Source organism: Gossypium raimondii, chromosome 7, assembly GCF_025698545.1.
Source record: "Gossypium raimondii isolate GPD5lz chromosome 7, ASM2569854v1, whole genome shotgun sequence".
Classification (NCBI taxonomy): domain Eukaryota; kingdom Viridiplantae; phylum Streptophyta; class Magnoliopsida; order Malvales; family Malvaceae; genus Gossypium; species Gossypium raimondii.
The window spans coordinates 51,446,499-51,472,392 of NC_068571.1; the positions used below are offsets into that span (position 1 = coordinate 51,446,499).

At 30.5% G+C, this 25,894-nt stretch overlaps 3 protein-coding genes across 3 annotated transcripts; 1 reads left to right on the forward strand and 2 right to left on the reverse strand.

Annotated features, from left to right (window-relative positions):
- Nucleotides 1–726: 726 nt before the first annotated feature.
- LOC105802852 (leucine-rich repeat extensin-like protein 5) lies at nucleotides 727–1,565 on the reverse strand. The gene has a single exon (XM_012634776.2). The coding sequence runs from the start codon at nucleotides 1,487–1,489 to the stop codon at nucleotides 899–901; it is 591 nt and encodes a 196-aa protein (XP_012490230.1). The 5' UTR covers nucleotides 1,490–1,565; the 3' UTR covers nucleotides 727–898.
- Nucleotides 1,566–12,417: 10,852 nt separating this feature from the next.
- On the forward strand, nucleotides 12,418–14,151 carry LOC105803223 (protein ALP1-like). The gene has a single exon (XM_012635271.2). The coding sequence runs from the start codon at nucleotides 12,620–12,622 to the stop codon at nucleotides 14,084–14,086; it is 1,467 nt and encodes a 488-aa protein (XP_012490725.2). The 5' UTR covers nucleotides 12,418–12,619; the 3' UTR covers nucleotides 14,087–14,151.
- Nucleotides 14,152–19,027: 4,876 nt separating this feature from the next.
- Nucleotides 19,028–25,424, reverse strand: LOC105802563 (aminopeptidase M1). The gene is made up of 19 exons (XM_012634304.2): nucleotides 25,154–25,424; nucleotides 23,809–23,954; nucleotides 23,620–23,722; nucleotides 23,337–23,523; nucleotides 23,097–23,190; nucleotides 22,793–22,946; nucleotides 22,600–22,704; nucleotides 22,399–22,515; nucleotides 22,180–22,293; nucleotides 21,661–21,843; nucleotides 21,203–21,479; nucleotides 21,004–21,125; nucleotides 20,827–20,924; nucleotides 20,363–20,540; nucleotides 20,156–20,270; nucleotides 20,008–20,075; nucleotides 19,830–19,904; nucleotides 19,639–19,716; nucleotides 19,028–19,505 (listed from the first exon to the last, which is right to left on the reverse strand). Exons 1-19 carry the CDS (start codon nucleotides 25,367–25,369, stop codon nucleotides 19,320–19,322), a joined length of 2,616 nt encoding a protein of 871 aa, XP_012489758.1. The 5' UTR covers nucleotides 25,370–25,424; the 3' UTR covers nucleotides 19,028–19,319.
- Nucleotides 25,425–25,894: the final 470 nt, after the last annotated feature.

Sequence of the window (25,894 nt, forward strand, 5' to 3'; positions counted from 1 at the left end):
AGATATTTTAATGAATATTCCATTATTTAAAACTAATAATTCGTTGTTTATACTATATTTAAATCTTTTATTAAATTGATGTCATAAGTCAACAGGTCATCAACTCAATTAAACACCTTTTCATATACAAAATAAATTATATTATTAATCAGCATGTAAATCAAATTTTTACTGCTGACTAAACTCTTTCCAAGGTTAATATGATAGTGTTTACAAATTCAAATTCAAATTTAATATTTAATATTTTTATTTATTAAAATTAATAAACTTAACTATTTTTTTAGTGTTTACATTATAGTATCATATATTATTAATTTAATTTAATTTGTTTGTGCTATAAATTACATAATATGTATTAAAATTTTAGAAAAGTCCTCCGAAAAAAACTAAAATATCAATTAAACTTCTCATTAAAAAGTGCACTCAATTGAACCCTTTAAATCATGATTTGTACTAAATTAAACTCCTTAAATTCTTTTTTCCATCAAAGTCCTTGATGAGTCCCCAATTTTAACAGTACAAATGGATAAAATTTTTAACAAAAAAAAAACAAAGACTAAAATGCTCTTTGAATTAAGGTACAAAGACTAATTTTCTTATTTTTAAGTAGAGGTAACAAATTTAAAAAAAATTCTCTCATTTAAAACTTTCACTTAATTCAACTTTAAATTTAATTAAAATTTAATGTAATCATCATATAAAAATATTAATTGCAAAAGAAAAATCTGTAACAAGTTGATTGATAAATATAGTTGATTTTAAACACCAGCAAAATGATGAAACAACATACACCCCAAGTGGTTTCCAAATTTATACATACATACATACACATAAGTGTATATATATTTCATTTCTTTGCCCTTTCTAAACTCAAAAATATTATAAACATCCAAATAATTCAACAATAAAACAACACAGCATTGAAAAACAACAACACTACAGCCGAGATAGAGACTAGAACAGATAGAGATGAGGCCTTGGATGAATAGTAATAGTAATAAGGGTAAGGGTAAGGGTACTGGCGTGGTGTAGTAGGTGGCCCTTGACCTGATGGCTCATTGTAGAAGTACTTAAAAGGAGGTGGTGGACTGCCCTTGGAGGAAGGTGCCGGTGGAGATGGAGGCGGCCGTGGCGGAGATGGAGGTGGTGAGACTGATACCGATGGTGGTGGGGAGTGTTGGGGAGTTTGTGGTGACATTGGTGTGTAGTAAAAGTAAGGTACATCCGGTGGCGGCGTGTGATGAACCGACACCGAGGGCGGCGGAAACGACTTCGACGGTGGCGCAGGTGGTGGAGAACAAATGACAGGGCATGTTGAACATTCACTGATGCATAGTAAACCGGCTGATGGTGTCCCAATTTCTTCCATTGATGTTACACTAGGAACCATGATCATCATCATCATCCCCATGAACCCTACTTTGAAAACCAATACAACCCATTTGCTTCCTTGGGATAATTGACCATTTGGAAACCTCATGTTCACCATTTTTTTTATCAACACAAAGGAAAAATGAAGACTATATGCACCAAGATAGGCAGGCCACTTAACCCTTTTACATGCGTGTGTATGGCTCTTTCTTAAAGCCTAGTTTTTAGATGCTTCAACAAAATTCTTTGCTTTCATCTGTGAAATACTTTTTTGGATTAAATTACAATGGAAAGTTAATTTGATTCAAATATCAGAAATACCCTTTCAAACTCACTTAACTTTCATAACATAAAGACCTTGAAATTTTGGTTACCCTTCCAATATGAATATATTTACATTATACTGAAAATAGTAGTGTAGATGAGTAGGATTTATGGTATAGACTTTCTTTTGGGGTTGATTTTGAGTCTTAAATGATTGGGTTTTAGTTCCGTTGGTATTAACATTGATGTCGGTGCTAGAAGATATAAATTTGAACAAATTAAAACGCGTTTATCCTCCTATTTAAAGGTTAAAAAAATATTATAGGTAATTCAAAACCTTGATCATAATTTTTTTGTCTTTAATTTGTCTCTTTACGATGATTAAATATGATATTAAAAGAGGCAGACAATGATAAATTAGGGTATCCTGGTGTAAAGACAATATTGAATGACATATCTGTTAATATTTTGAAGGTTTGTATATATTTCATGGAAGGGGAATCCAATGTTATTTTATACCTTCCTCTTAACATAAGTTCACCTTTGTATCAATTCTCTCCTTACAATGTCACCCAATTAACACTTTATTCTTTGCTTGGTGCTTTGCTTTCGAAGGAGGGTTCTTGAATATCCTCCATCTCATTAGTTATGTTTGCAATCACAATAAATTTGTTGACATCCTCGAAAAAAAAAAAGTTATTCAAACACATGCTCAAATTTTAAAGTTAAACATATTTGTTAGACTTGTTGAATTGAAAATTAGTCAGGGTGGATTAAACGGTTGGATCAGAGGGTGAATTCTTTTTGAATAATCACAATATAAGTTTTGATCATATCTGCTCTTTTTAACATAATGCCTAGAACTACCCATAGTCATTCCTCAACCCATAAATAGGAGGATAATGCGCTTCAGCACACTTAAACCTATGTCCTTTTACATTGACAATAATACTTATGACAATCAAACTAAGACTCAATCGACAAACCTCGAGTAATTTACAACCCTCTAAACTCTTGCCCTCAAAAATTAAGGGAATAAAATAAATATTATAAGACCATATATATATATATAATGTAAATCTGATTTTAAACTCAAGACTATTGTTGATTTGGATTAAAATATTTTATTATGTAAATCTGAATTTTAGGATTTGAAATTTGGACTAATGAAAAAAGTTGAATTAATGGTTTTGAGCTATTTTCACTTTTAGGGATCATTTGCTTTTTTTAAATAAAAAATTGGATTTGCCTATTGGTTTTAAATTTTAGGTACTTTTTTTTCCAATTTAGTACTTGAATTTGTCAAATATTTTATAAATTACTCTAATATACTAACAATATTTTTTTATGAGGTAGTAAAATAATCAATGTATAATCGACATGTGACAGATGATATGATATTTCTTTTTGTATTTTATATGTTCAATTACTTTTGATTTTATTAATTTTATTTATTAATTTAAAATAATGAATTTCTTTTAATTTTGGTTTTAAAATTCTTTTTTCTTATTTAATATTAATTCATTTAGTATAGCTCAATACCTATTTTTTAAAATAAATTTCCTCTAATATTGACGACGTTTTTGTAGAATAACACAATTTTTTAAACATAGTTAGTGTTTTATGTAATTTGCATAACATTTAATAAGTTTAGGTACCAAATTGAATCTAAAAAGCTTAAGTCCTAAATTAGGAAAATGCCTAATTCATGTATCAAATTAGACAAAAATAAATAAATACTAAATTAAGAAAATTATAAGCTAAAGTACAAAATATTATATTAAGCACAAAAAAAACACCAATGAATTGGTTAGACACATGTCAATTGAGGAACAGCTTAAGGCCTTCCTTTTATATATAGTTAATATTATAGTTTTAGTCCATGCTTCGCATTGGATTAATTAATTCTTTTACAAAATTATAAGATAAAAATTTAAAAATTTTAATTTGCTCAAAGATTTTTTACTATTCGTATATTTAAAATTTAATCTAATTATTTTTCCAATTTAAAAATTTAAGTCAATTTGTTCATACTAGAGGTGTTCATGGCCGGGCGGCCCGGCCCGGCCCAACGGCCCGCCCGAAATATGGGAGGGTTTGGGTAAAAATATAGGCCCGAAATATGGGCTTGGGCAAAAAAATAGGCCCATTTAGAATATGGGCCGTGCCTCGGGTACCACTTTTTTAGCCCGGCCCGACCCGACTCGGCCCGATTATAATTAATATATATATTTTATTATTTATTATATTTACAATTTTAGTTACCTATTTACCTTTCCCATTTCCCCCACCCGTTCAAACTTCAGAATCCCTAACCCCTTCCCTTCCCTCCTTTTTTTTTTCCCGAAATCGAAAACCCCACCTCCACCTCCACCTCCACCGATCAACCATCCCACCTCCGGTGTACGGCCCTCGACGACTCCACCTCCAGGCTCCAGTTCCACGACGCTAGCGTTGTTGTTGTTCTCTACTTCTCTTCACTTCGATTCTTCTGCAACTTCCGAAGGTATTATTTTTTATGCTGTCCAAAGATTTGTTTTTGTTTTCTTTTTAAATGTTATGTACTGTTCAAAGGTATTATTTTTATGTTATGAACTGTTGAAAAATGTTATCTTTTTGTTATTATGAAGCCCCAAAGTTTTAAGTTTTAGTTTCTCTTCACTTTGATTCTTCTGCAATTATACTTTTGAAAGTGCAAATCCTTGTTAAAATGGTGAGAATCAGTTTTTACAAGCTGCCATAAGCAGATTTATCAAGTCTATTTAACAATCCCAAAATGAAGAGAGTCTTCTTCAAATGCTTTCTATATACCATTCGTAAATAACTAATTTGGCCATAAATAATTAAGACAAAATATAGCCAAGAACAAACAGATTTAGTATAAAATTGTGAGGCCATAAATTACCTTTGGAAAATGCAAAATTGGCCATAAATTAACAGATTTAGTATAATATTGTTAATTTGTTATCCTTTAAAAGCATAAAAATGTAATGATATGATAAACTTTAAAATATTTAAGTTAAAAAGTTAAAAGTAATTAAATTTGAGTTAATTGTTTTGTAATTACTTGTATAATCATTTTTTATTTTTATTCTCTTTTTTTTAAGAATTGATTGTTTGTAATTAAATCCCAATAAGTAATCTTATTTTATTTTTTTGTTCATTATATAGTATATACAAAAAAAATATAATTTGATCTTTGATATAATTTTAATAACAATTAGTTTTAAGTAAAAAAAAAAGGGCCGGGCCGGGCACGGGCTTCATATTTTCTCCACGGGTTTGGGCCGGGCCGGGCCCGAGCCTAGCAATCGGGCTAAAATTTTTTTGGGCCCGACCCATGAACACCTCTAGTTCATACTGTTAAAATTCTTTTGTTAATACTGCAAAAATTATTTTATTAAATTTGTTCATGTAGTATTTTAAAATTAGAAAAAAAACTCACTTGGTATTTAATAAAGAATTTTAACAATGCTAACAATTCTTAAAATTCACATCATCACTTTAATTAGAATAAAGTATTTAGACTAACAAATGACATTATAAAAATTGAGGTACCATATTATGTCAAAATTAAGGTATATAGATTAAATCTCAAATTTAAGCGAAATATAGAGATTAAATTGAAATTTACCCATTCTTATAATCTAAAAGAAGTAGAGGAATTGAACTTGAAATGTTATGTCAAAAAAGGGTGAGAAAACAATGGAGAAGTGTCGGTTGTGGAACCTTGGGACATTCCTTTTATATAGCAGTATAGATTATATTAACGCAAGTACTTAACTATATTTTATTAAAATTAAAAAATTACAAGAAATTTTAAAATTACAAAATGGCCCCTATTTTTCTAAGGTTTACGATTTAGTCCTTATAATTGCCTAGGACAAGTAGTGGCTTCCAGTCCAGTGGCCAACTACCCATACCTTGTGACGCCCTCTGCCAGCTCCCATCTCTATCTTGGCCTGTTAAGAACAAAAAATAGAGGTTAGTAATTTGCGCAATTTAACTGTTGAGTTCAGAGCTAATTAACCCTCACTCTCGGCCTCACCAAACACCGCAAGCCACCATACTTCCTCACCATTTTTTTCATAATAAAAAGGAAAGGTATAATTAAACTGCTTTATAATGTGAACGGTAAGAAGTAGTTGGAATGGAATGAATAGTGAATCTAAATGGGTTTTCCTGGAATTTCGCCAAACCCAACAAATATTTGGAACTTCAATTTTGACCTTTTTTAGAGTTTCATGCTTTCACACCATATAACTATTTGTGTACATTACCCATAGAGTTTTATGAATTTTATAATTTTGCAAACCGTATAATCATCTTTTAATATTTTACAAGCGAACTAAAAAAGAAACTCGGTATATCAAATAATAATCTTTTAATAAATAAATTGATATAATCAAATTAGGAGAGGAATGTGTATCACAAGATTTGATCTTTAATGCCACTGTATGGTACTCAGCCTCTCGCACCACGTATTCCCTTATTTTGACACAATATTTATTTCTTTAACAAGTGACACACAAACTCTAACACGTACGTACATACATGTTTGATAATTGCTTTGAAAGAAACAAGGAAGCAGACTTTGTAGGTAGACTCATTCAACAAACTACTGTTACTAAAATAACATGTTAATGTGTAAAATGAGAAAGCATCAAGAAAAGGCTCTTACAGGAGATGCAACAAACACATGGAGGACTCCTTTATTATTTTGGACTTTGCTTGCCTTTCCTTTTATTCAAAAACTGGGAAACTAAAGGGAAAAAGTAGCAGCAGAAAATGTTGAATTTGTTAACCTACATGGATCCACTGACCATTACTAAATCAAGTCAATTGCAGCATTAAGCCCCTAATCTTTTTGGAGGCTACTACTTTTCTACTAATTTTACTCTTTCCCTTGTTTTCAGCCGCCAAATCACATGCTCATCCATTAAATTAACCAACGTTTTGTTTTGTTTTATCGGTCTTGTTGTTTTAGTCCCTCTAGTTTACTAAAGTTTAGAATTTATTTGGCATGATTTGGGTTTTTTCTTTACAATTATAACATTATATTAATAAGTCTAAGTTTATATTATCATTAGTTGTTTGCCGTTAAAACGATGATATTATATTAACATCCATATCTGTTCTTTTTGATATAATGCTTAGAACTACCTATAACCCCTCCACAACCTATAACTAGGAGGATAATGCATTTTAATACACTCGAACTCATGTCCTCCTGCATTAGCAACAATACCCATATCAATTGAGTTAAAACTCAATCAGCCGTTTTAAAAGAAATTTTATGTCATCATTTTAACGAGGAACAATATATTACCCATTTGAACTTACTAATAACATTATAAAAGTAGAAGAATCAAATATGCTCATATTAAAATAAAGAGATTAAATAAAAAAAATTCAGATAAAAGGACTAAATCCATAATTAGGCATAGTTTATCTACGTTACATAATTGCAAAGATAATGAGGTTCTTTTTAATTATAAAAAAAAATTAAAAATAGAATAACGTAAATATAAAATATGTGTATACGTAAATCTGCATGATTACCGGGGAGTTGTTGGATCAAAACGTCATCTATCCTTTATTCCAGGGCCTATACTTTTATGGAAATATAAAGATTCCCATGCAATTTTTTCCACTTTTATTTTTCTTTTTACATAATAACTTATTTGGCCCTCCAACTCTTAAAAAAAGTCATTTTAGTCATTCATTTAATTTTTTTACCTCTTTTAGCCCTTGAACTTCACTGACGTGGTATGACATTCACATGGCAATCCACGTGTATGTTACATCAACTTTTTCATTCATTTTGACAAATAGCAAAAGGAGAGCTTTCAATTGATGTAGGTGATACAAATAAAGAAAGTCATACAACAACGATTTCAACAATCCAATGGCTTAAATGAAAATATTTGAAGAGTTCAATAATTATTTTTTATAATTTTTTGAAATTAAATGACCAAAATATAAATTTATTAATAGTTTCATGATTTTAGTTGTAATTTATCTAAAAAAAGGGGGTAAAAGAGAAAGGGAAAAGAAGAAATGAAAAGCAGGTAGACAAAAAGACATAAATTTCCACAAAATTAGACATTGATGTAAAGGAATCCATTGTTAAAAAGGGTCAATTGTCAATTTCAGCAAGCAAAGCATCTCTTGCTATACATGTTTCTTTCTGGGGATGATTATTGAGTACGTCATTGCCAATGACTCAAGTCTGCAACGTTTTCAATAGTTATAGTTAGTTGGATTAAATAAATTTTTAAAATTTCAAAATAATAAAAAATATTCAATTGATTTTTAATTCGGTTCGCGAGCCAACAACCATGCAAATTCATTTATTTGTAGGTTATGACAAAAATCGGGGGAATTAAAAGTTATTCTAATTATAGTGTTCGGTTCGGCTTCAATTAAATTTTGAGTAAGTTATTATTTAAATTTATTTGATTCGATTTTCGATTTATAAGATAAGAGTTGTTGCAATCCAAACAAAATCTTATTTCTATTTAATTTATAAGTAGTTTTAATTTTTTGTAATATTTTATATGTAAATTAGTGAAAATAATTTCAAAAGCATATTAAAAATTTTAAATTTTCTTTAAAAACTGATAAATCGGATCTTAATTACTTTTATGTCAAGACTTAATTATTTTATTTAAATTTTACACAATTTAGTTTTTATTTTTATTTTTATAATGTCGAGGTGAAATATTTTATAAAGGATCCTCAAGTATTTAGTTTTCTAACTATATAATTGAATAACAGTAAAAATAAAAGTTTTCACATTAATGATAGCAACTGACGGTGAATATCAAAATAGATATGCTAAAAGTATGCCAAATTAAAATCAAGGATTAAATTATAAAATTTAGTATAATAAAGGGACTAAAACTAGAATTTGACCAAGTCAAACGGAGGGTCTGCGACGCAAAGCAAAAGAAAGTTCACCAACCGCCCCACACCGACCGCCACCACTCCAAATCCATCATAAGTTGTAACGTTTGACTTTCTTTCTATCTAATTAATTAATTGATACCTCATTTTGTTTTTAATATATAATTAGTATAATGATAAATTTAGTCCTCAATGCTTAAAATTTTTTGTCAATTTAATTTTGATTTTTTAAAATTTAATTTGATCATTAACATTTCAAAATAAATTAAATTGTTTTTTTAATGAAAACACTGACTAAACATTAACTTTTTAACAATGTTAGTGTGGCAATCATCATGTGTGTTGCCATATTTAAAAATTTAATGTCTTAATCAGTATTTTCATTGAGAAAAACAAAATTTTAATTCTTTTTGAAAGGTTGATGGTCAAATTCGACTCCTTTTAAAAAGTTAAAGGTCAAAGCTAGCAAAAAATTAAGAGCCAAATTGACAATAGATGTAAATGTTAAGGGCTTAATTTGTCATTATGCCCATTTAATTTGGTATATGAATTGTGACAAAAGAACTCAAGTACCAAATTGAACATTAAAACAAAATTCAAGTATCAAAAATTATATTAACCTTAATTTAAATTTGTTAAATACATTTTTTTTTATGAAAATACATTCCTCGACTAAAATCAATGTCTATAAATGTTTCCATGGCCAAGACTATCAAAATTGAGCTGTTTTTTTAATGTTTTTAATTTTAAAGAGTTTTACCTTTAAATAAGCAATGTATGCAATTATAATGTGCAGGTCTTTTTTTCATATTATGTGGGTTTTGTTCATATTTATTTTGATTTAGATTTTCAGGTACTTTATATTGAATTAGTTTCATTCGTACTATTCGTTGTTTCATTTCGATTTACCAAAGTGTAGGGGCTCATCTTACACATTAACAATTTGTTAACCAATTCATTTAATGAAAATATTTATTCAAAACTCTTAAGTAGGATCTATAGCATCTTGACATGTTCTTTCCCATTTAACCTTTATTCATCTCTTTGAACTATGGCATGCTTAAATCATCAATTTCCTTAATATCGTTTAAGGTAAGTTCACTAACCATCTATATCTATACACTATTAAAGCTCATTATCATGTGAAATTCTCTTTTGATTACCTATACATTTACCTAATTCTCTTACTTTTAACCATCTATAGTAACATTTAAAGTTTATTAACAATATTTAACTCATTTTCGCCCATAGTAAACTCTAGTAAAACCAACTCGAGTACACGAGACTCCTCTACCACACCAATGAGCACTGAAGTGCGAAACTATAAGATAGAGCAAACATCCCTCCACCACACCAAAGAGCTCATAAGAGCATAAACTACGCCACACCAAGATGCACATAAGTGCAAGGCCTGAAGGCGATATAAAGCGCACATAAGTGCGAAAACTCCGACAAAACTCCAACACGCTACAGCCCTTAATTGGGATGCCAACCGTATCCTAACATTTCACTAAGCCTACTAGGGCACTTTACAATTATAATTAACAAGTATCTAACAAAGCCATTAACAAACGCATTTACACACATCATATAAGGGCACCTTAGCATATTCATGTTCAAAATCATATTAATAAAGGGCTTTTGAGCATGTTCTTCTCCACATATGGGCACCATACGTTCTTTTCATATTTCTCTAGGCATTGTAACATATCCATTTCATATAATAGCTCCCAAAAGCGAAAAGTCATATTTTCATTCTTCATCTTTTACATATCAATTCCCGTATTTTAACATGATATCGACTAAAAACATAAATTCACCAATAAGTCTTATTTTTTGCCACAATGCTACCTATCCATATTTTTACATTAATAATATAATTTTACATGTCAAACCATGCTTATTAACACTTTCATAACAATTAATATCTCCATATCATATTTTTGTTTTACAAAACGTTTCTTAACTAACAATTCCAATATAACACATATCATTTAAACCATGAAATTTGTATATGTTTATTACAAATTTCCATCCATATTTATCACTTATATTTTTACCTAATTCATATAAACTTTAATATAAAATAAATAAGAGTATCCAAGGTACTTTAGCTTAATGGGTGCTTTAAAACACTTAATCAAGCTTCCATGAACTCCACTCTATCATCATTCAAGCTTATAATTTCCATAAATCATCATCTCCTTATTTTCATACAACAAAAATACATTCAAAACTAAATATAAATTTCTTCTAAGCTTTCTCATTACAAATCATAGCAAATATCAAACTAACATAGGTGTAGGAAATCATTTCTTATCTTATTAGAGTTTTCTCACTCAAGCCATGAATTATCCCACTAAAACCCATGAAACCCTAGGCTTCCATGGTTGAAATTAATGAAGGAAATGAGCTCAGGGGTTGGTTTCATGAAGATTTCAACATTATCTCATGGTGGGTAATGGAAATTTTGAGAGAACATGGGAAAATAAGAAAGGAGATGAAGAAGAAGAACAATGGCTATTGCTACTAACTGGAAAAGAAGAGAAAATGAGGCTGATCAGGGTTCTCGTCCCCTACAAAAATATCAACATGTGGGTAATTTCCTTAATACGGGGTTCCCACTGTCTAAAATAATTTCAGATACTAAATATCATATTTAAATATTATTTCCATCATAAATGTCTCAGAAATTGAGCAAATTACCCTTTATGGCAAAATTACCATATTTCCCCATTTTATCTTTTTTAATGATTTTTTTGTCAAAACTCGATACTTAGACCAATTCAAGATCATAAATCATAATAAATATTTAATATAAGTCATTGAGCGGTGAGAATTACAGTTTTTCGCTTTTTATGGTGAAAATGTGAAATTTATAATTTAATCCCTAAACTTTTCAAATTTTACAATTTGATCCTTTTGTCACATTTCCACTTCTAAATTCTTTTCAAAATTTTTCCATCTCAATTATCAACTTTGATTCCATAAGATTCCTTTAACCAATTCAATTTCCAAATTTTCTCACCGATTCACTATATCAGTTACCAGAATAGTGCCACGTGTCCAATCGAAAATTTTGGAATGTTACACCTTAAACTAGAGCTTTCTGTCAAAACACCCCGAAATGAATGGAAAAGTCAGCGTTGTTAACTTTGTTGACATGGCAATCCACGTGTATGTCACGTTAGTAATAAATTAAATTTTCTAAAAATTATAGAATATTATTATAATTTTTATTATTAAATAAATTTTATATTTTTATCATTTTTATTTTCTATTTTTATTTTTTTGACTTATATTTTTTAAATTAAAAAAATATTAATTGTTAACGTGGCATATACATGGGTGTCATGTGAGCAAAATTAACAAATATTAACTTTTCATTCATTTTGATATAATTTGGCTAACAACCTAAGTAAAAAGCTAAAAGGTAAAAATTTGAAAGGACGACTAAAATGACTTCTTTTTAGAAAGTCATTATGTCTTGTTTTTATACATTTGTGATATGAATTTTGAATTATTGATTGGTATAGTGAAATTTTTAATGTCGTAAGTCTTGATGTAGTCGCATCAAGTAAAATTAAAACAACTTCAAAATTTATGTTAAAATGAAATAAATTAAACTAGGAAGTTTTAGAAGAATGAAAAATGCGTTTTTTTCATTTAAACAACAATTTATTAATTTATTAATATATAAACAATTATATCGTTTTATAAAGATATACAAAATTAAATTCAATGATTAAAAGAGAGAAATTGACGTATAAGAGATAAGCCTCATTGATGTTGATAGATTGCCACCTTACCGTAACAATTGTCTCACCTATAAAATGCTTCGCGACACAAAACTGTGCTTCATTTGTCAAATTGAACCTCTTTGTGTTCACACACAACCTTCACCTTTTTCACACCTTTTCTTCACTTTTCAAATCCTATTTTTTCCTTCTTTTTTTTTTAAAAAATTCAGTATCTTTCCAATTTCACCTTAAATCTCTTTCATATATATGAATATCTCAGCTTTGGCATTTCAAGACCCCATTTTTTTTCTTGTTTTTCTTTGTTTTCTTTTGAAATGAATAACGGTGAAAATTGCAAACGGCGACGAAAGGAGGGGTTCACTGCCGACGAAGACCACGGCGAAAACGACGATAGCTGTTCCAGTGGTCGTGAAACGAAGAAGAAAGATTTGAATGGTATCATCACTTCGTTAATCTTGCTTGATGAGCAAGAAAAGCGAGATCGGGAGGAACGAAACGATGCGTTTAAAGAAGAGAAATCGGTTATGGAGTCTACTCATACCAAAGGAACCCGAACCATGCTTGAATTTCACTCTAATTTAAACGATTATTACTCTAAAATCGACGAAGCCGACCGTGTAAAGCGGAAGAAATCCCGTGTCAAGGCGGCGACTGTGGTTGCTACAGCTTCGAATCATGTGGCTGACGACGGGAATGGGAAATCCGGGTCGGGTCAACAGAGACGGTTATGGGTGAAAGATAGGTCAAACGCATGGTGGGATGAATGTAACCGACCCGATTACCCGGAAGAAGAATTCAAGAAGGCGTTTAGGATGAGCAAGTCAACGTTTGACCTCATATGCGATGAGTTAAACGCCGTTATCGCCAAAGAAGACACCACGTTACGGAACGCGATCCCGGTGAAACAAAGGGTTGCTGTTTGCATTTGGCGTTTGGCGACGGGTGAACCGTTACGGCTCGTTTCGAAACGGTTCGGTTTAGGCATCTCGACGTGTCACAAACTGGTCCTCGAAGTCTGTTCAGCAATACGCAACGTTTTGATGCCGAAATACTTACAATGGCCGGACGAAGACTCATTACGGAAAATAAAACAACAATTCGAGGGCATTTCTGGAATACCAAACGCCGTCGGATCGATGTACACTACACATATACCAATCATCGCTCCGAAGATAAGCGTGGCCGCATATTTCAATAAAAGACACACAGAACGGAACCAGAAAACGTCGTATTCGATCACCGTACAAGGCGTCGTCGACCCGACCGGAGTTTTCACCGACGTATGTATCGGTTGGCCCGGTTCAATGACCGACGATCAAGTCCTCGAAAAATCAGCTCTTTTCCAAAGGGCTAAAAACGGTGGTCTATTGAACGGCGTTTGGGTGGTCGGAAACTCTGGGTATCCATTAATGGATTGGGTTTTAGTTCCTTACAATCAACAGCATTTAACATGGACACAACACGCATTCAATGAAAAGATTGGTGAGATCCAAAAGGTAGCTAAAGAAGCATTTGGGAGATTAAAAGGGAGATGGTGTTGTTTACAGAAAAGAACGGAGGTGAAATTACAGGATTTGCCGGTGGTGCTCGGAGCATGCTGCGTTTTACATAATATTTGTGAAATGAAAAAGGAAGGGATCGATCCTGAGTTGAAAGTTGAGGTTATTGATGATGAAATGGTGGCTGAAGATGGGTTAAGATCGGTGAGTTCATTGAAAGCTAGAGATGCTATTGCTCATAATCTTTTACATCATGGTCTTGCTGGTACTGGGTTTCTGTAATTTATAATATATACCCAAAAATGGAAATATTTATGTTCTTTTAAAAAAATTAGAAATTCATTTTTTGGGGGATTAGTTGTTGTAGAAGATAATGTGTATTAGGGTTTATAGTTCTTTGATTATGGAATAAATTATATGAATGAAAATCTAACATAGAAACATTCTTTTAAATGTTCAATAATTGTAAAGTTATATTGAAATGCTGTTTTTATTCTTCTTTTCAGTTTTGTTTTGTTGTTATTAATGCAATTGTTTGTAAATTTTGGGTCTATTTCTATATTACAGAATAGTTGTTAATTTCAGCTTATTAATTAAAAATTTAAAATCCTCTTTTTTAATGGAAATGTTTTAAAATTTATTTTCATTTTATGTTGACACAACACTATTTATAAAAATTTTAAAAATAGCATGAATTATATGTGGATGGTCATATGGGTTGTTATATTTAAAATTTAACGTTTTACTTCATATTTCCATTTTTTAAAAATAATTTAATTCTTTTCAAAAGGTTGAGGTCAAATTTAACTAAATAATAATAATAATTAGATTAATAAAAAATATAAATATTAAAAATCATAAAAATTAAAATAAGGAATTGGAAGTCCAATTACACTTTTAATTATAATTTTAAATTAAAATATTGTTCAAAATTACCAATTAAAATATTATTTTATATCTTTAATATTTTATGAAAATAAATTTATAATAAAATTAAAATAAATTAACATAGTGCGTGGTAATTTTAGATTAGAAATATGATATGATAGAACTAAAACATGATATAATTTAAAAAAATAATAATAAATTAAGTAATAAAATATATTTATTTATAAATAATTATTATGTTAGAAAAAGCAGGACACATGTCCTCAGGGCCTTCTTTTTATCACGAGGGAGATAGTTAGGTGTGGAATTGAGAAATGATTTGGACACTACTCTTATATGTAATGTATAGATTCATGGATATAAATTTAAATTTTGAGGATATTTGAAGGACTAAAACTAAAATTATACCATCATTTTAAAATTCATAAAAAAAAAGAAGAAGAAAGCTTTGTTTATTCCTTCTTCTTTTTTCATCCTTCTTTGATAAACTAATAAAAATAAAATTTTAGGGAAGTGATTTTCTAGATAAACAAATTTTGGGTTGATTTTCAAAAATAAGTCCTTGTAATTTTAAAAATAGGTGAGTAGTTTTTCTTTTTATTTCAAAATATCACAACAACTAATTTAAAAGAAAAAGAAAATATTAACAATTTGAACCTAAATTTTAAAATACGAAAAATAGAAAGATTAAATTCTTAAAATTTAAAAAGTGGAGAGACTTTAAGCAAATTTAACCTCTTTTGTAGACTGATTAATTGTTAATGTAAAAAGATAACAATGATAAGCATAAAGAAGCTTCTGAACAAATAAAAAAAATAAAAAAAAAGAAGGTTGAATTTGAAGTTTATCACCACAATTATTGATTTATCGAATAAATAAATGAATAAAAAGAAAAGGGTTTAATCCTGGTGACTTAATCCCCAAGTCTAGAAACCATAAATAAATACAGATTTGACTTCATGTGCAAGTCTCGAGATCAGAATTATTTGTGGGACGACTTTGAACAACAAACAAAATAGTGGTATTTTTAAAAAAATTCTTTTCACATTGAAGTCTTACCACTCCCAAAGTGGGATGGTGCCACCAAATAATTGACATTTTAGAAGCTTTTAGATGACCTGACAGAGAATTGCAGGTATATTCCCACTGTCAAATGCATGTATGTCATTGCAATTAAAAATCTAGGGTAATTTGTAATTAAAGTTATTAAACTATTAGTAAGTTTTCGTTTTGGTCATTCAACTTTAAAAAGTTACAAAATGGTTACTGAACTATTTGAAAGTTTTTATTTAAGCCATTGGGTTGTTATGGTTTTTTTTTAAAAAAGTCCTGCGAGCGAGTTCTGAGTGATTATTCGACGATCGATACAGTAAATCAGTACCCATTGATGAGTAGAAGAACATACCTTAGATCTAAAGTTGTTAATCAAATTTGTGATGTTCAAAGTTGGTTTATGAAGAAAAAAAACTGAATTGTAGAAGAGAATGGAAAGGAAAGCTTTTGATTGATACAAGCAATGTAAATAAAAAAAGGTCAAAATGATAAATTTGGCCACGAACGTTTGTATGTTTTGTCAAAATGATCTTAATTGTATTTTTGAGTCTTTTTTGGCCATCAATCTTTGTTTTTTTTATTCAATCTGCTTTTTCTAACAGATTTAATGAAAGTACTGTTAAAAAAGTTAACGGGGATGATGTAGAATATTTTTAATAAGATGGAATTTATTACTTAGATAACCCAATAAGGTAATTATGTGTGGAAAATGATAAAATAAATAAATAATACATTAAATTAAAAAAATAACTCTTAATTTAAAGAAGATAAACGTAATTACCTAAAAAAATTAACTAAATAGAAAAATTTCTCAATAAACAAATGTATGAAAGATTGAAACATTGAATTTATTCATTAAATCTGTTAAAAAATGCAGTTTGAAAAAAAAAATCAAAGGTTGATGGCCAAAAAAGGCTAAAAAATACAATTAGGGCTATTTGGACAAAACATGCAAACGTTAGTGGCCAAATTTATCATAAAGCCGTTACTTAAATAAAAACTTTCAATCATTTTGTAACTTTTTTAAGTTGAGTGACCAAAACATAAGTTTATTAATAGTTTGGGTGGAATTTACCCAAAAATCTTCTGTGAATTTGTGACGTTTTTTTCCAAGAGCAGACAACATGAAAAACATTTTAACAAACTTATCTGATTGAAAACAATGGTTGACATGATAGATATCCTCTTCTTACATCTTCACATGCCTCCACGCGTTTAAATAGAAAAATGTTTTTAAAAAAATTTATTTGGTTGGGAAAATATAAAATAACCTAATAATTGTTTTTATTAAATGTATCCTCTATCACAAATAAGGAAAAGACTATAAAATTATTTAAAACAAGTCCATTAATAATGACAATAATATAAGATGTCTTCAACTAAAAATAATTAAACAATAAAATATAATTATACAACATGTGAAGTTTCCTAAAATAATAATAGAAATAAATAATAAATAAAATATAATTAAAATTAAATATTACTAAAAGAATTTAGGTAAAAAATTGGGGGCAAATTACCAAAAAAGCCCTAATTTTTTAAAATTTACCGAAATGGGCCCGGTATTTTATTATTTACCGGAATGGACCATTTTCCCCGAAATCGCGTCCACGTCAACAAATTTCAATTTTCATCTCAAGAATAAAAGTTAATTGGTATATCGATCCAATTTTTGGGCAATTTACCAATAAAAGCCATTTTTTTCAAAAATTACCGAAATGAGCCCATTTTTTAATTATTTACCGGAATGGGCCATTTTCCCCGAAATCGCGTCCACGTCAGCGCGATGTCAGGGGACGTGTCAGAACATTGCATCCACGTCAGCGCGCTTTGCTTACGTGGACACAAATCGGGCCTAGGAGAACGCGATTTGCTGACGTGGATGAACAGTTTATGTTTTTCAGCTTGGAAAACTTTGAAAGGCCATAACTTTTGGCTCGGTTGTCCGATTGAGACGATTTTTTTTATTTCGAATAACTTTTCGAGATCTACGCTCTGACAAACAGCCGAAGGCGGTTTGCCGCAGTTTTCGTCGAAAAAGATCCTTTTTTGCCCCCTAAATTTTGATTTTTTTGGTTTAAATTTGAATTTTGAAACATTCAAATCATTATTTTTCTTATTTATTTGAAGTAAATACCGGATTCTTTTTTACAGAATTGTTGTATTATTTTTTCTGATTTGACACGTGTATGGAATAGGTCCGATAAATCGTTAGAACGTAAGTAATATAATTAAGATAATAACAGTATTTCTATAATATGTCAATTAATTAGTTTGGCTTAGTTGGTTAAGATGCTTGCTCTTTTCCTTTAGTATCTTGTTGGTAACAATTTTGAATCTTTTTTGTACTTGTTGCTATTGATGTAATATTGAATAGTTAATTGATTAAAAAATAAATACAAGTACAAAAAGATTCAAAATTTATTTTTTCAAAATACCGAAAAAGCAGAAAGATTTCCTGACGCGTACCCTGACATCGCGCTGACGTGGACGCGATTTCCCGGAAAAAGGACCATTCCGGTAAATAATTAAAAAATGGGCTCATTTCGGTAATTTTTGAAAAAAATAGCTTTTATTGGTAAATTGCCCAAAAATTGGATCGATATACCAATTAACTTTTATTCTTGAGATGAAAATTGAAATTTGTTATTATATTTTTTAATTGATATATATCATTATACTTTTGAACTAAAAGTAAATTTATCACTATACTTTTAATTTTATGTTTTATTTGATTAAATCTTGGTACGAAATTTAGAATTTTGTTTAAATTTTGCTATTCAATTTCAATTTAAAACAATATAAAAGAATTAAATTAAAATTATTTAAAATATATTATTTTAATAATTAAAATAATAAATTAAACTTGTTAATATTTTATAAAATAACTTATTATTAACTATTAAAATAAAACATTTGAAATAGTACTTTTGGGGTTGCATTTCATTTTCAAATAATCAAAAGTGAAAACTTTTAATTAAACAAATAATATTTAATGACAAAATTCAACCACATAATAATTAAGTGTAAAATTTATCCATATTTTCAACATCTAATAACAAAAATTAATTAAAATAAATAATTTTTAAAATTTCTAAAATTATCTACCAAATAAACTCAATAATTAATCCTCCACCTTTTATAAGCTTATAGGCCCATTAAAATGTAAATACTAACCACAAATTTTAAAATAAATAATTTCAATATTCAGTATTATGCATTTCAAACGAAAAAAATTATTATTTCGGTGATAAAATTCATTAATTGAAATTAAAAATAAAATAGTCATAAATCTCATATCACCATTACCTAAGAGAATGCAAATATTAAAATTATCCCAGATTTAGATGTGGGACAGACCCAATCCAAAAGGCACCACTAATATTTAAAAAGGAAGCAATAGGTAACAACTAAAAATAACTAATAACTAATGCCTAATACATTGTTTTTATTAGGATGATTATTATTCATGATATTACTAGAGAGTATTCAGTTTAGTAAAAAAGTATAACAGTAAAAAGCCACCACAACTACTTTCCATACTAGATCTCTAGTAAAAACAAAGACAAATCCCTTAGTATTTCCTGTAAGCTAACTCCTGTATGGCCTCACCCAGATTTTGCTCTGCCTGAATGCTCTTAACCCAGTTGGCATTAATGTTAACCCGCTCCAGGCTCTGCTTCAATGTCCTTGCAATCGAAGGCATTGATCGGTTGGCAAAGAACTCCTCCACTTCCTTCACTTTTTCAAATGATGCAAACTGTTTACAAGCAAAAACAATCAGATATCGTAATTTATAACCACCTCTAAGCTAACTAAACATGGTCGAATACGAACAAGAGTATGCAAATGCAAATTCCAGATTATGAAGTTGCGCAAAGAGAAGCACAAACCGGTGAGACAACTGCACTGACAAAACGTGTTATCAGGAATCCACTACCGTAGGTTTTTAAAATGAGATCCCAGTTTTCCTACATCACCATTAGCAGAAAGATTGGATTTAGAAGAAAGAAAATGGTAATAAAAAGAAAAAGGGTACTAAAAATCAACAATAATTTTGTTCGTGTTGTGCCAAGGAGATTACCTTGAACCAAGTCCAGGCAACTTCACGACCTTCCTTGCTAACAGCAAGTGCATACATAGCGTCTTGGCTGCGAACCTGAACAAAAAGAAAAAGGGAAGGAAATTGTTGTTGAGAACATTGCATTTTAGAGATTTTACTTATATTTGGATAAATGGCTGCTCTTTAACGGTTAGAATACCTCAGGAGACAATGAAAACTTTAGAACTTCACTAATTATACCCTGATCGGGACAAGATGGCAATGAACCTACAAATTGCGAGAAGTAATATCATCATCAAATTCATTGACTCAGAATCTGAATCACAATGAAAAGGATTCTTCGGTACCTAAAATGCGGATTTTCTCCTGGCTTAAATCAGTCTCTCTATAAACTTTCAAAAGAGAGTCAAAACCAGCTCTATTGGAGGAGGTGACTGTCTGCATGACAGCTACATATGCTGCCTGAAACCATAGTTAATAGTTAACCGGTGGGTATAAAAATGGGGGACAATTGTCTGAATTAACCCTTGAAAATCAAAAGTAATCTCAACTACCTTTCTTGTGTCTGGGGGGAGGAGTGGTGTGTTTCTGTCTTTCAAGAATGCATCAAATCGTCTGCTTGCTTCACTCAATGTCTCCTTGTGTCCAAGCATAGCAAGCGCAGTCAAAATTTCTCCTCTCAACATTGAATCCAGATGACTCTCACCTTGTGTAGCATCCCAACCGAGCTTCCTATAATACATTAAAACAGGGAACTTAATTTATACTTTGGAATGCTATCTATGCAGATAAAAAAAATGTAATAAGCCTGAGTTTCCATTTGCTGATGAAAAACAGGAAGAAGCCATGAATCAAATAAAATGGACAATAGCCTCTCAACTGGTTTTTAAAAAATTGCCATGTGTGTTACTATACCCGATCAGAGTTAACATCTACTTGGAAGTCATCATTAATCCACAGCATGCAAACAGTATCCCATATTTCCAGGAAACCCATAATTACATTTAAGATAACTTACTCAGCAGAATATTGGAAAATGTTAATGAAAAATTGATTGATGTTATCCATTAGCTCAGGTCTTGCATCAGCTGCAATCCTCCCAACCTTGTATGTTATCTGTGAAAAGCAAGAGCTGGAATCAGGACTCGGAGCATAATTGAAGTAACTTTAAACAAGAATGAGAGATAAGCATTACACTAATTAAGTTGGACAGCACGGTATAGTCAAGTTCCTCTCTGTAGGCACCCATCAAGGTAAGCAAGGAAGTCAAAGGCAGCTGGCGTGCCATACAAAGTGCAAATGAATCATCAAGAATGCCTGTAATAGGAAGATGTAATGTTATCTCTTGTACCATTCTCGAACAATATGCAATCTCATAAAACTATTCAAATTACCAAATCTGTCAGTTGGAGTCAAGTATTTGTTTTCTATAGCATAGCGGAGTCTAGCGGCAAGTTCCTCATCATATTTCACCCTATAGAAACCAGTCTGATCCACATTAAGCTTTATCCAAGCACTTTTATTGCTATCAGAAGCGAACTCCTTTACATCATAATTTTCGGACTTAGTTTGCAACAAAAAGCTTTTCTTCTTGTCATATGACCCACAACAAAATGTTATTGGGACAATCCACTGCCCATCCCCAAGGGAACCACTAGAGAAGAATTGTGACTGCCATTCATTACATCAATTGTTAGCAGTAGCTATGATAACAACAGCAAATAAAACCAGCATAAAATGAAACAGGTCAACGAGTTTGAATTGAAGGATATCATTTTAACGTATTAGCTAAACAGAAAACCCCATTTCCCCATACCGATCCCCAACATAAAAAAACTAAACATGATTAAACCTGCTCAAATTCCAACTTCTGATCTTTGAATTTGACAGAGACAACCGGATACCCCTTTTGTTTTGTCCATGTATTCATCAGTTTGGTCACTGGTTCACCAGATCCCTCCTCAAGTGCAGCCCATAAGTCTTCTGTCTTCGCATTTGAGTATGCATGTTTTTTTATATATGAAGCAAGTGACCGCTGATTGCAGGAATATTTCACATGTAAATAAATCAATTAACCTTTTGAGTTTAGAATAGTCAAAGAAAAGCGATACTAATTTAAATTCATAAATGTGAGAGAAGGTTCACATAAACACATGGCATCAGACACATTTATGAAGTAAATAAATAAAAATCAACATTCCATCATTTGTTCTCCTTCAGTGTTCACAGAGAAATACTTACTAGCAAGAAGTCTTAATACAGATTCAAAAGATGCATTTAAAATAAGAACTATCACATGCAAAATATTAGCACAATCATTAGGAAGTCAACTCATACATGAATCATAATGCATGTAACAAGCCAGACCAACCTGAAAGCATTCAGCACCTAAATAGCTTTGTAGCATGCGTATAACAGAGGCACCTTTTCTGTAACTAATAGCATCAAAAATTTCATCAATTTCAGCAGCATGATTTATTTCCACCTGCAAAGTAAAATATTTTAAATTTAAAATATTGTAGAAAACAAGTCAGTCAAACCCTTAACATAGAGAAAAAATAACTGTATAACAGTGCAAGTATCCATTTACCTCAATTGGATGGGATTCTGCAAGCCCATCCAACCTAAGACCATCGGTTAATTCATCAAGAAACTGAGTCCATATTCTCCATTCTGGAAATATGCTATCAGTTGCCAAGTAGCTTACCTGGAAATTTGTAATCATTAGAAATTCAGTTTGTAGCACAAGCTGATAATAGAAAATATAGAAGGAAAAAAAAAAGTGCCTTACCCATGTTGCAAAACCCTCATTCAGCCACAAATGAGTCCACCATTCCATTGTCACAAGATTACCGAACCACTGGTGTGCCAGTTCATGGGCCACCACAGTTGCAACCTTCCAGAAACCAGGTAGGATTATCAAACACTTCGTCAGATGCAGGATAAAATAATCTGAGGACACCAACATGGTTTACAAATATTACCCTCTGCTTATTGGCAGCTGCAGAATGTTGCTCGTCATAGAGCAAAGCTGTTTCACGGTATGTAACTAAGCCATAATTCTCCATTGCGCCAGCAGCAAAATCAGGAATAGCAATCATATCCAATTTGGGAAGAGGGTATGGCACAGCAAAATAGCTGCAGAAGTTAGGTGAATTAATTCGGGACTAAAATCCAGAAGATAGATCATAACCAGTAAGCATCCACGTGAAAGAACATCCACCGGTCTTTAAAGACTTGGGGGAATAGCAATCAATAAGCAGGAAATTAAATGAAGAGAAAACATACTCTTTGTACAACTCAAGCGTCCTCACAGCAACTTTAAGAGCAAATTCCCCTTGGTTTGCCTTCCCAACTTGACAATATACTCGAACTTTAATCCCTGTCCAAAGATACAGGTAAAAAGCTTTTAACACAATAAATAATAGAATATGACTGCACCATCATCAACAATCCACATAAGAGAAAAATCCACAGATTGTGACTGCATTGTCATCACAATAAATAATTAACAGAGTTTGTTCATACCATCTGACGTGTGATCTTCCACATAATCAAACAAACCAACAACGTAAGCCACTAAATAAGTGGACATGATTGGTGATTCTTGATAAGAAACAGTTTTCAGAGGCCCATTAACTTTCTCCTCGATTACTGGCATGTTTGAGAGGGCCACTAGCTCAGATGGCACATCTAAGGTGATCTTAAACTTAGCCTATAATTTCATATTAAAAAGAAAAAAAGGAAGTAAAATCAAGATCAAACTTAACAATTAATAAAAGTAAACTTTTAGAATATCTAAAACAATAACCTTGAAAGAAGGTTCATCCCAACATGGAAAGGATCGCCTAGCATCAGCTGGCTCAAACTGTGTAACTGCCATATTCTTCTTCTCACCATTGTGCTCATATGTACTAAATACCAAAATATCATTAATTAGATAAATATTCTAATCTTCTTTCTTTCAAACATAAGTACCATATAAGCATCAAACATGTACCTTCTATAGAACCCTTTCATTCTGTCATTTAAAATTCCTTCAAATCCAATAGCCAAAACTCCTAGACCCAGAGGAAGTGCCTCAGCAAAATCTAATACCAAAATCTCATCTTCTTCAACTAACTCAACTTTTTTCGGATCAAATACCTGCTCAAGAATCAGTTAAACTCCAAAAAGTTGGCCAAAATTTAATCAAACCAAAGAAACTTTGAATCAAAAAATTAAACTAACTAAAGTGGAAATATAGAAATGAAGAGCTATGACGTAACTTAATCAAATAAAATAACATATTATGGATCTTACTTCAAATCCAAAAATTAAGCTAAGACCTTGTTTGATAACCAATTAAAAATTAAATCAGCCAAAATTAATATTTTCAGTGATTTAATTTTTAAACAAGTTTGATAATCCATAAAAGAGAACAAAATGGTAGAATTTTTCAATGAAAAGTGTTGAAAATGATAACATAAGGAGCTACTTATCACTTATGCAGAGTTTTTTCAATTATTTTTAATCTTTTAATATTACCCTTTAACGATTTACCTTTAAAGTTTTAAAATTCCTATTTATCAAACAATCTAATTATATTTTGTACTTGATTTTAATTAATATACCAAACAGATTTTATAACTTAAATTTAGTAATTAATTTTCAATTTATCAAAGAACACCAAAGTAAAAGAGGAAATATGGAAACGAAGAGCTATGAGGTAATTTAATCAAACAAAAGAACATATCATGAATCTTACATCAAATCAAAAAATAAATTAAGTAAAGAGGAAATGTAGAAATGTAAAGCTACGAGATAACTTAATCAAACAAAAGAACATATCATGAATCTTACTTCAAATCCAAAATTAAACTAAATAAAGAATACATACAGAAATGAACTATGAGGAAATTTGATCAAATATAAACCGAAACATACTCTAAATCTTACTTCGAATCCAAAAAGTAAACTGAAACATACTATTAATCTTACTTCGAATCCAAAAATAGAACTAAGTAAAGCGGAAATATAGATGAAGTGTTATGAGGTAATTTAATCAAACAACGGAATATATTATGAATCTTACTTCGAATCCAAATATTAAACTAAATAAAGCGGAAATATACAAATTAACTATAAGGAATTTAATCACACATATTATTAATCTTACTTGCAATCCGAAAATTAAACTGAAACATACTAAGAATCTTACTTCGAATCAAAAAAGTAAACTGAAACATACTATTAACCTTACTTCGAATTCAAAAATTAAACTAAGTAAAGCGGAAATGTAGAAATGAAGAGTTACGAGGTAATTGAATATCGACGAAGAAGAAGTTAGATATGATCGAGGAGACCTTAGAAGAGTTACGAGGGGAGAAAGAGACAGATCCAGGGTTGATAGACAGTTCGGCGGCATTGAGAACGATGAAGCGAGTTTCGGCGACGATGTCAACGTCGATCGAGACGGAGCCGGCGAATTTGCAGGCAGAGAGGTCAGGCTTCAGCTGGAGATCGTAGCGCTTAGGTACCGCGAATTTTGGAAGACGAGGTTGCCCCTTGAAATTTTCCATCGTTTGAGAGAGATGACTTCAGGCGATTTAGCTTTGAGAGTGAAAATACAAGGGTAAACGAGAGAGGTGAGGATTATATAGCTTGCTCTGCAAGAGCCGAACTGTTGGAACCCTAAACGGCACCGTTTGTTTGCATCTGCAAAATAGAATATTAAACATTCATTAGGCACGGATTTTCTTCTTTTAAAAAAAAATTTCTTTTGACTTTTCAAATTTTATTAAATTGATAAACATTAAAATACATTCATCAATTCCTAACTAATTTACTTGTGATGTTTTTTTAAATGAAATTATTCTAAATTTCTTAAATAATTATTAACATTTATACTATTATTTAAGCATTTAAATTAGTATTACCTTCAAGTGGATCACCAATTTAATTATAAAATTATACAAATATTATTTTCTAAATTATAATTAATACTTTCTTAATTTTATATCATTTTAAATAAAAATTATAAATTTAATTATTAAACATATGTTGGATATAACATTAAAATACAAGTTAGTCACCACTCAATTTAT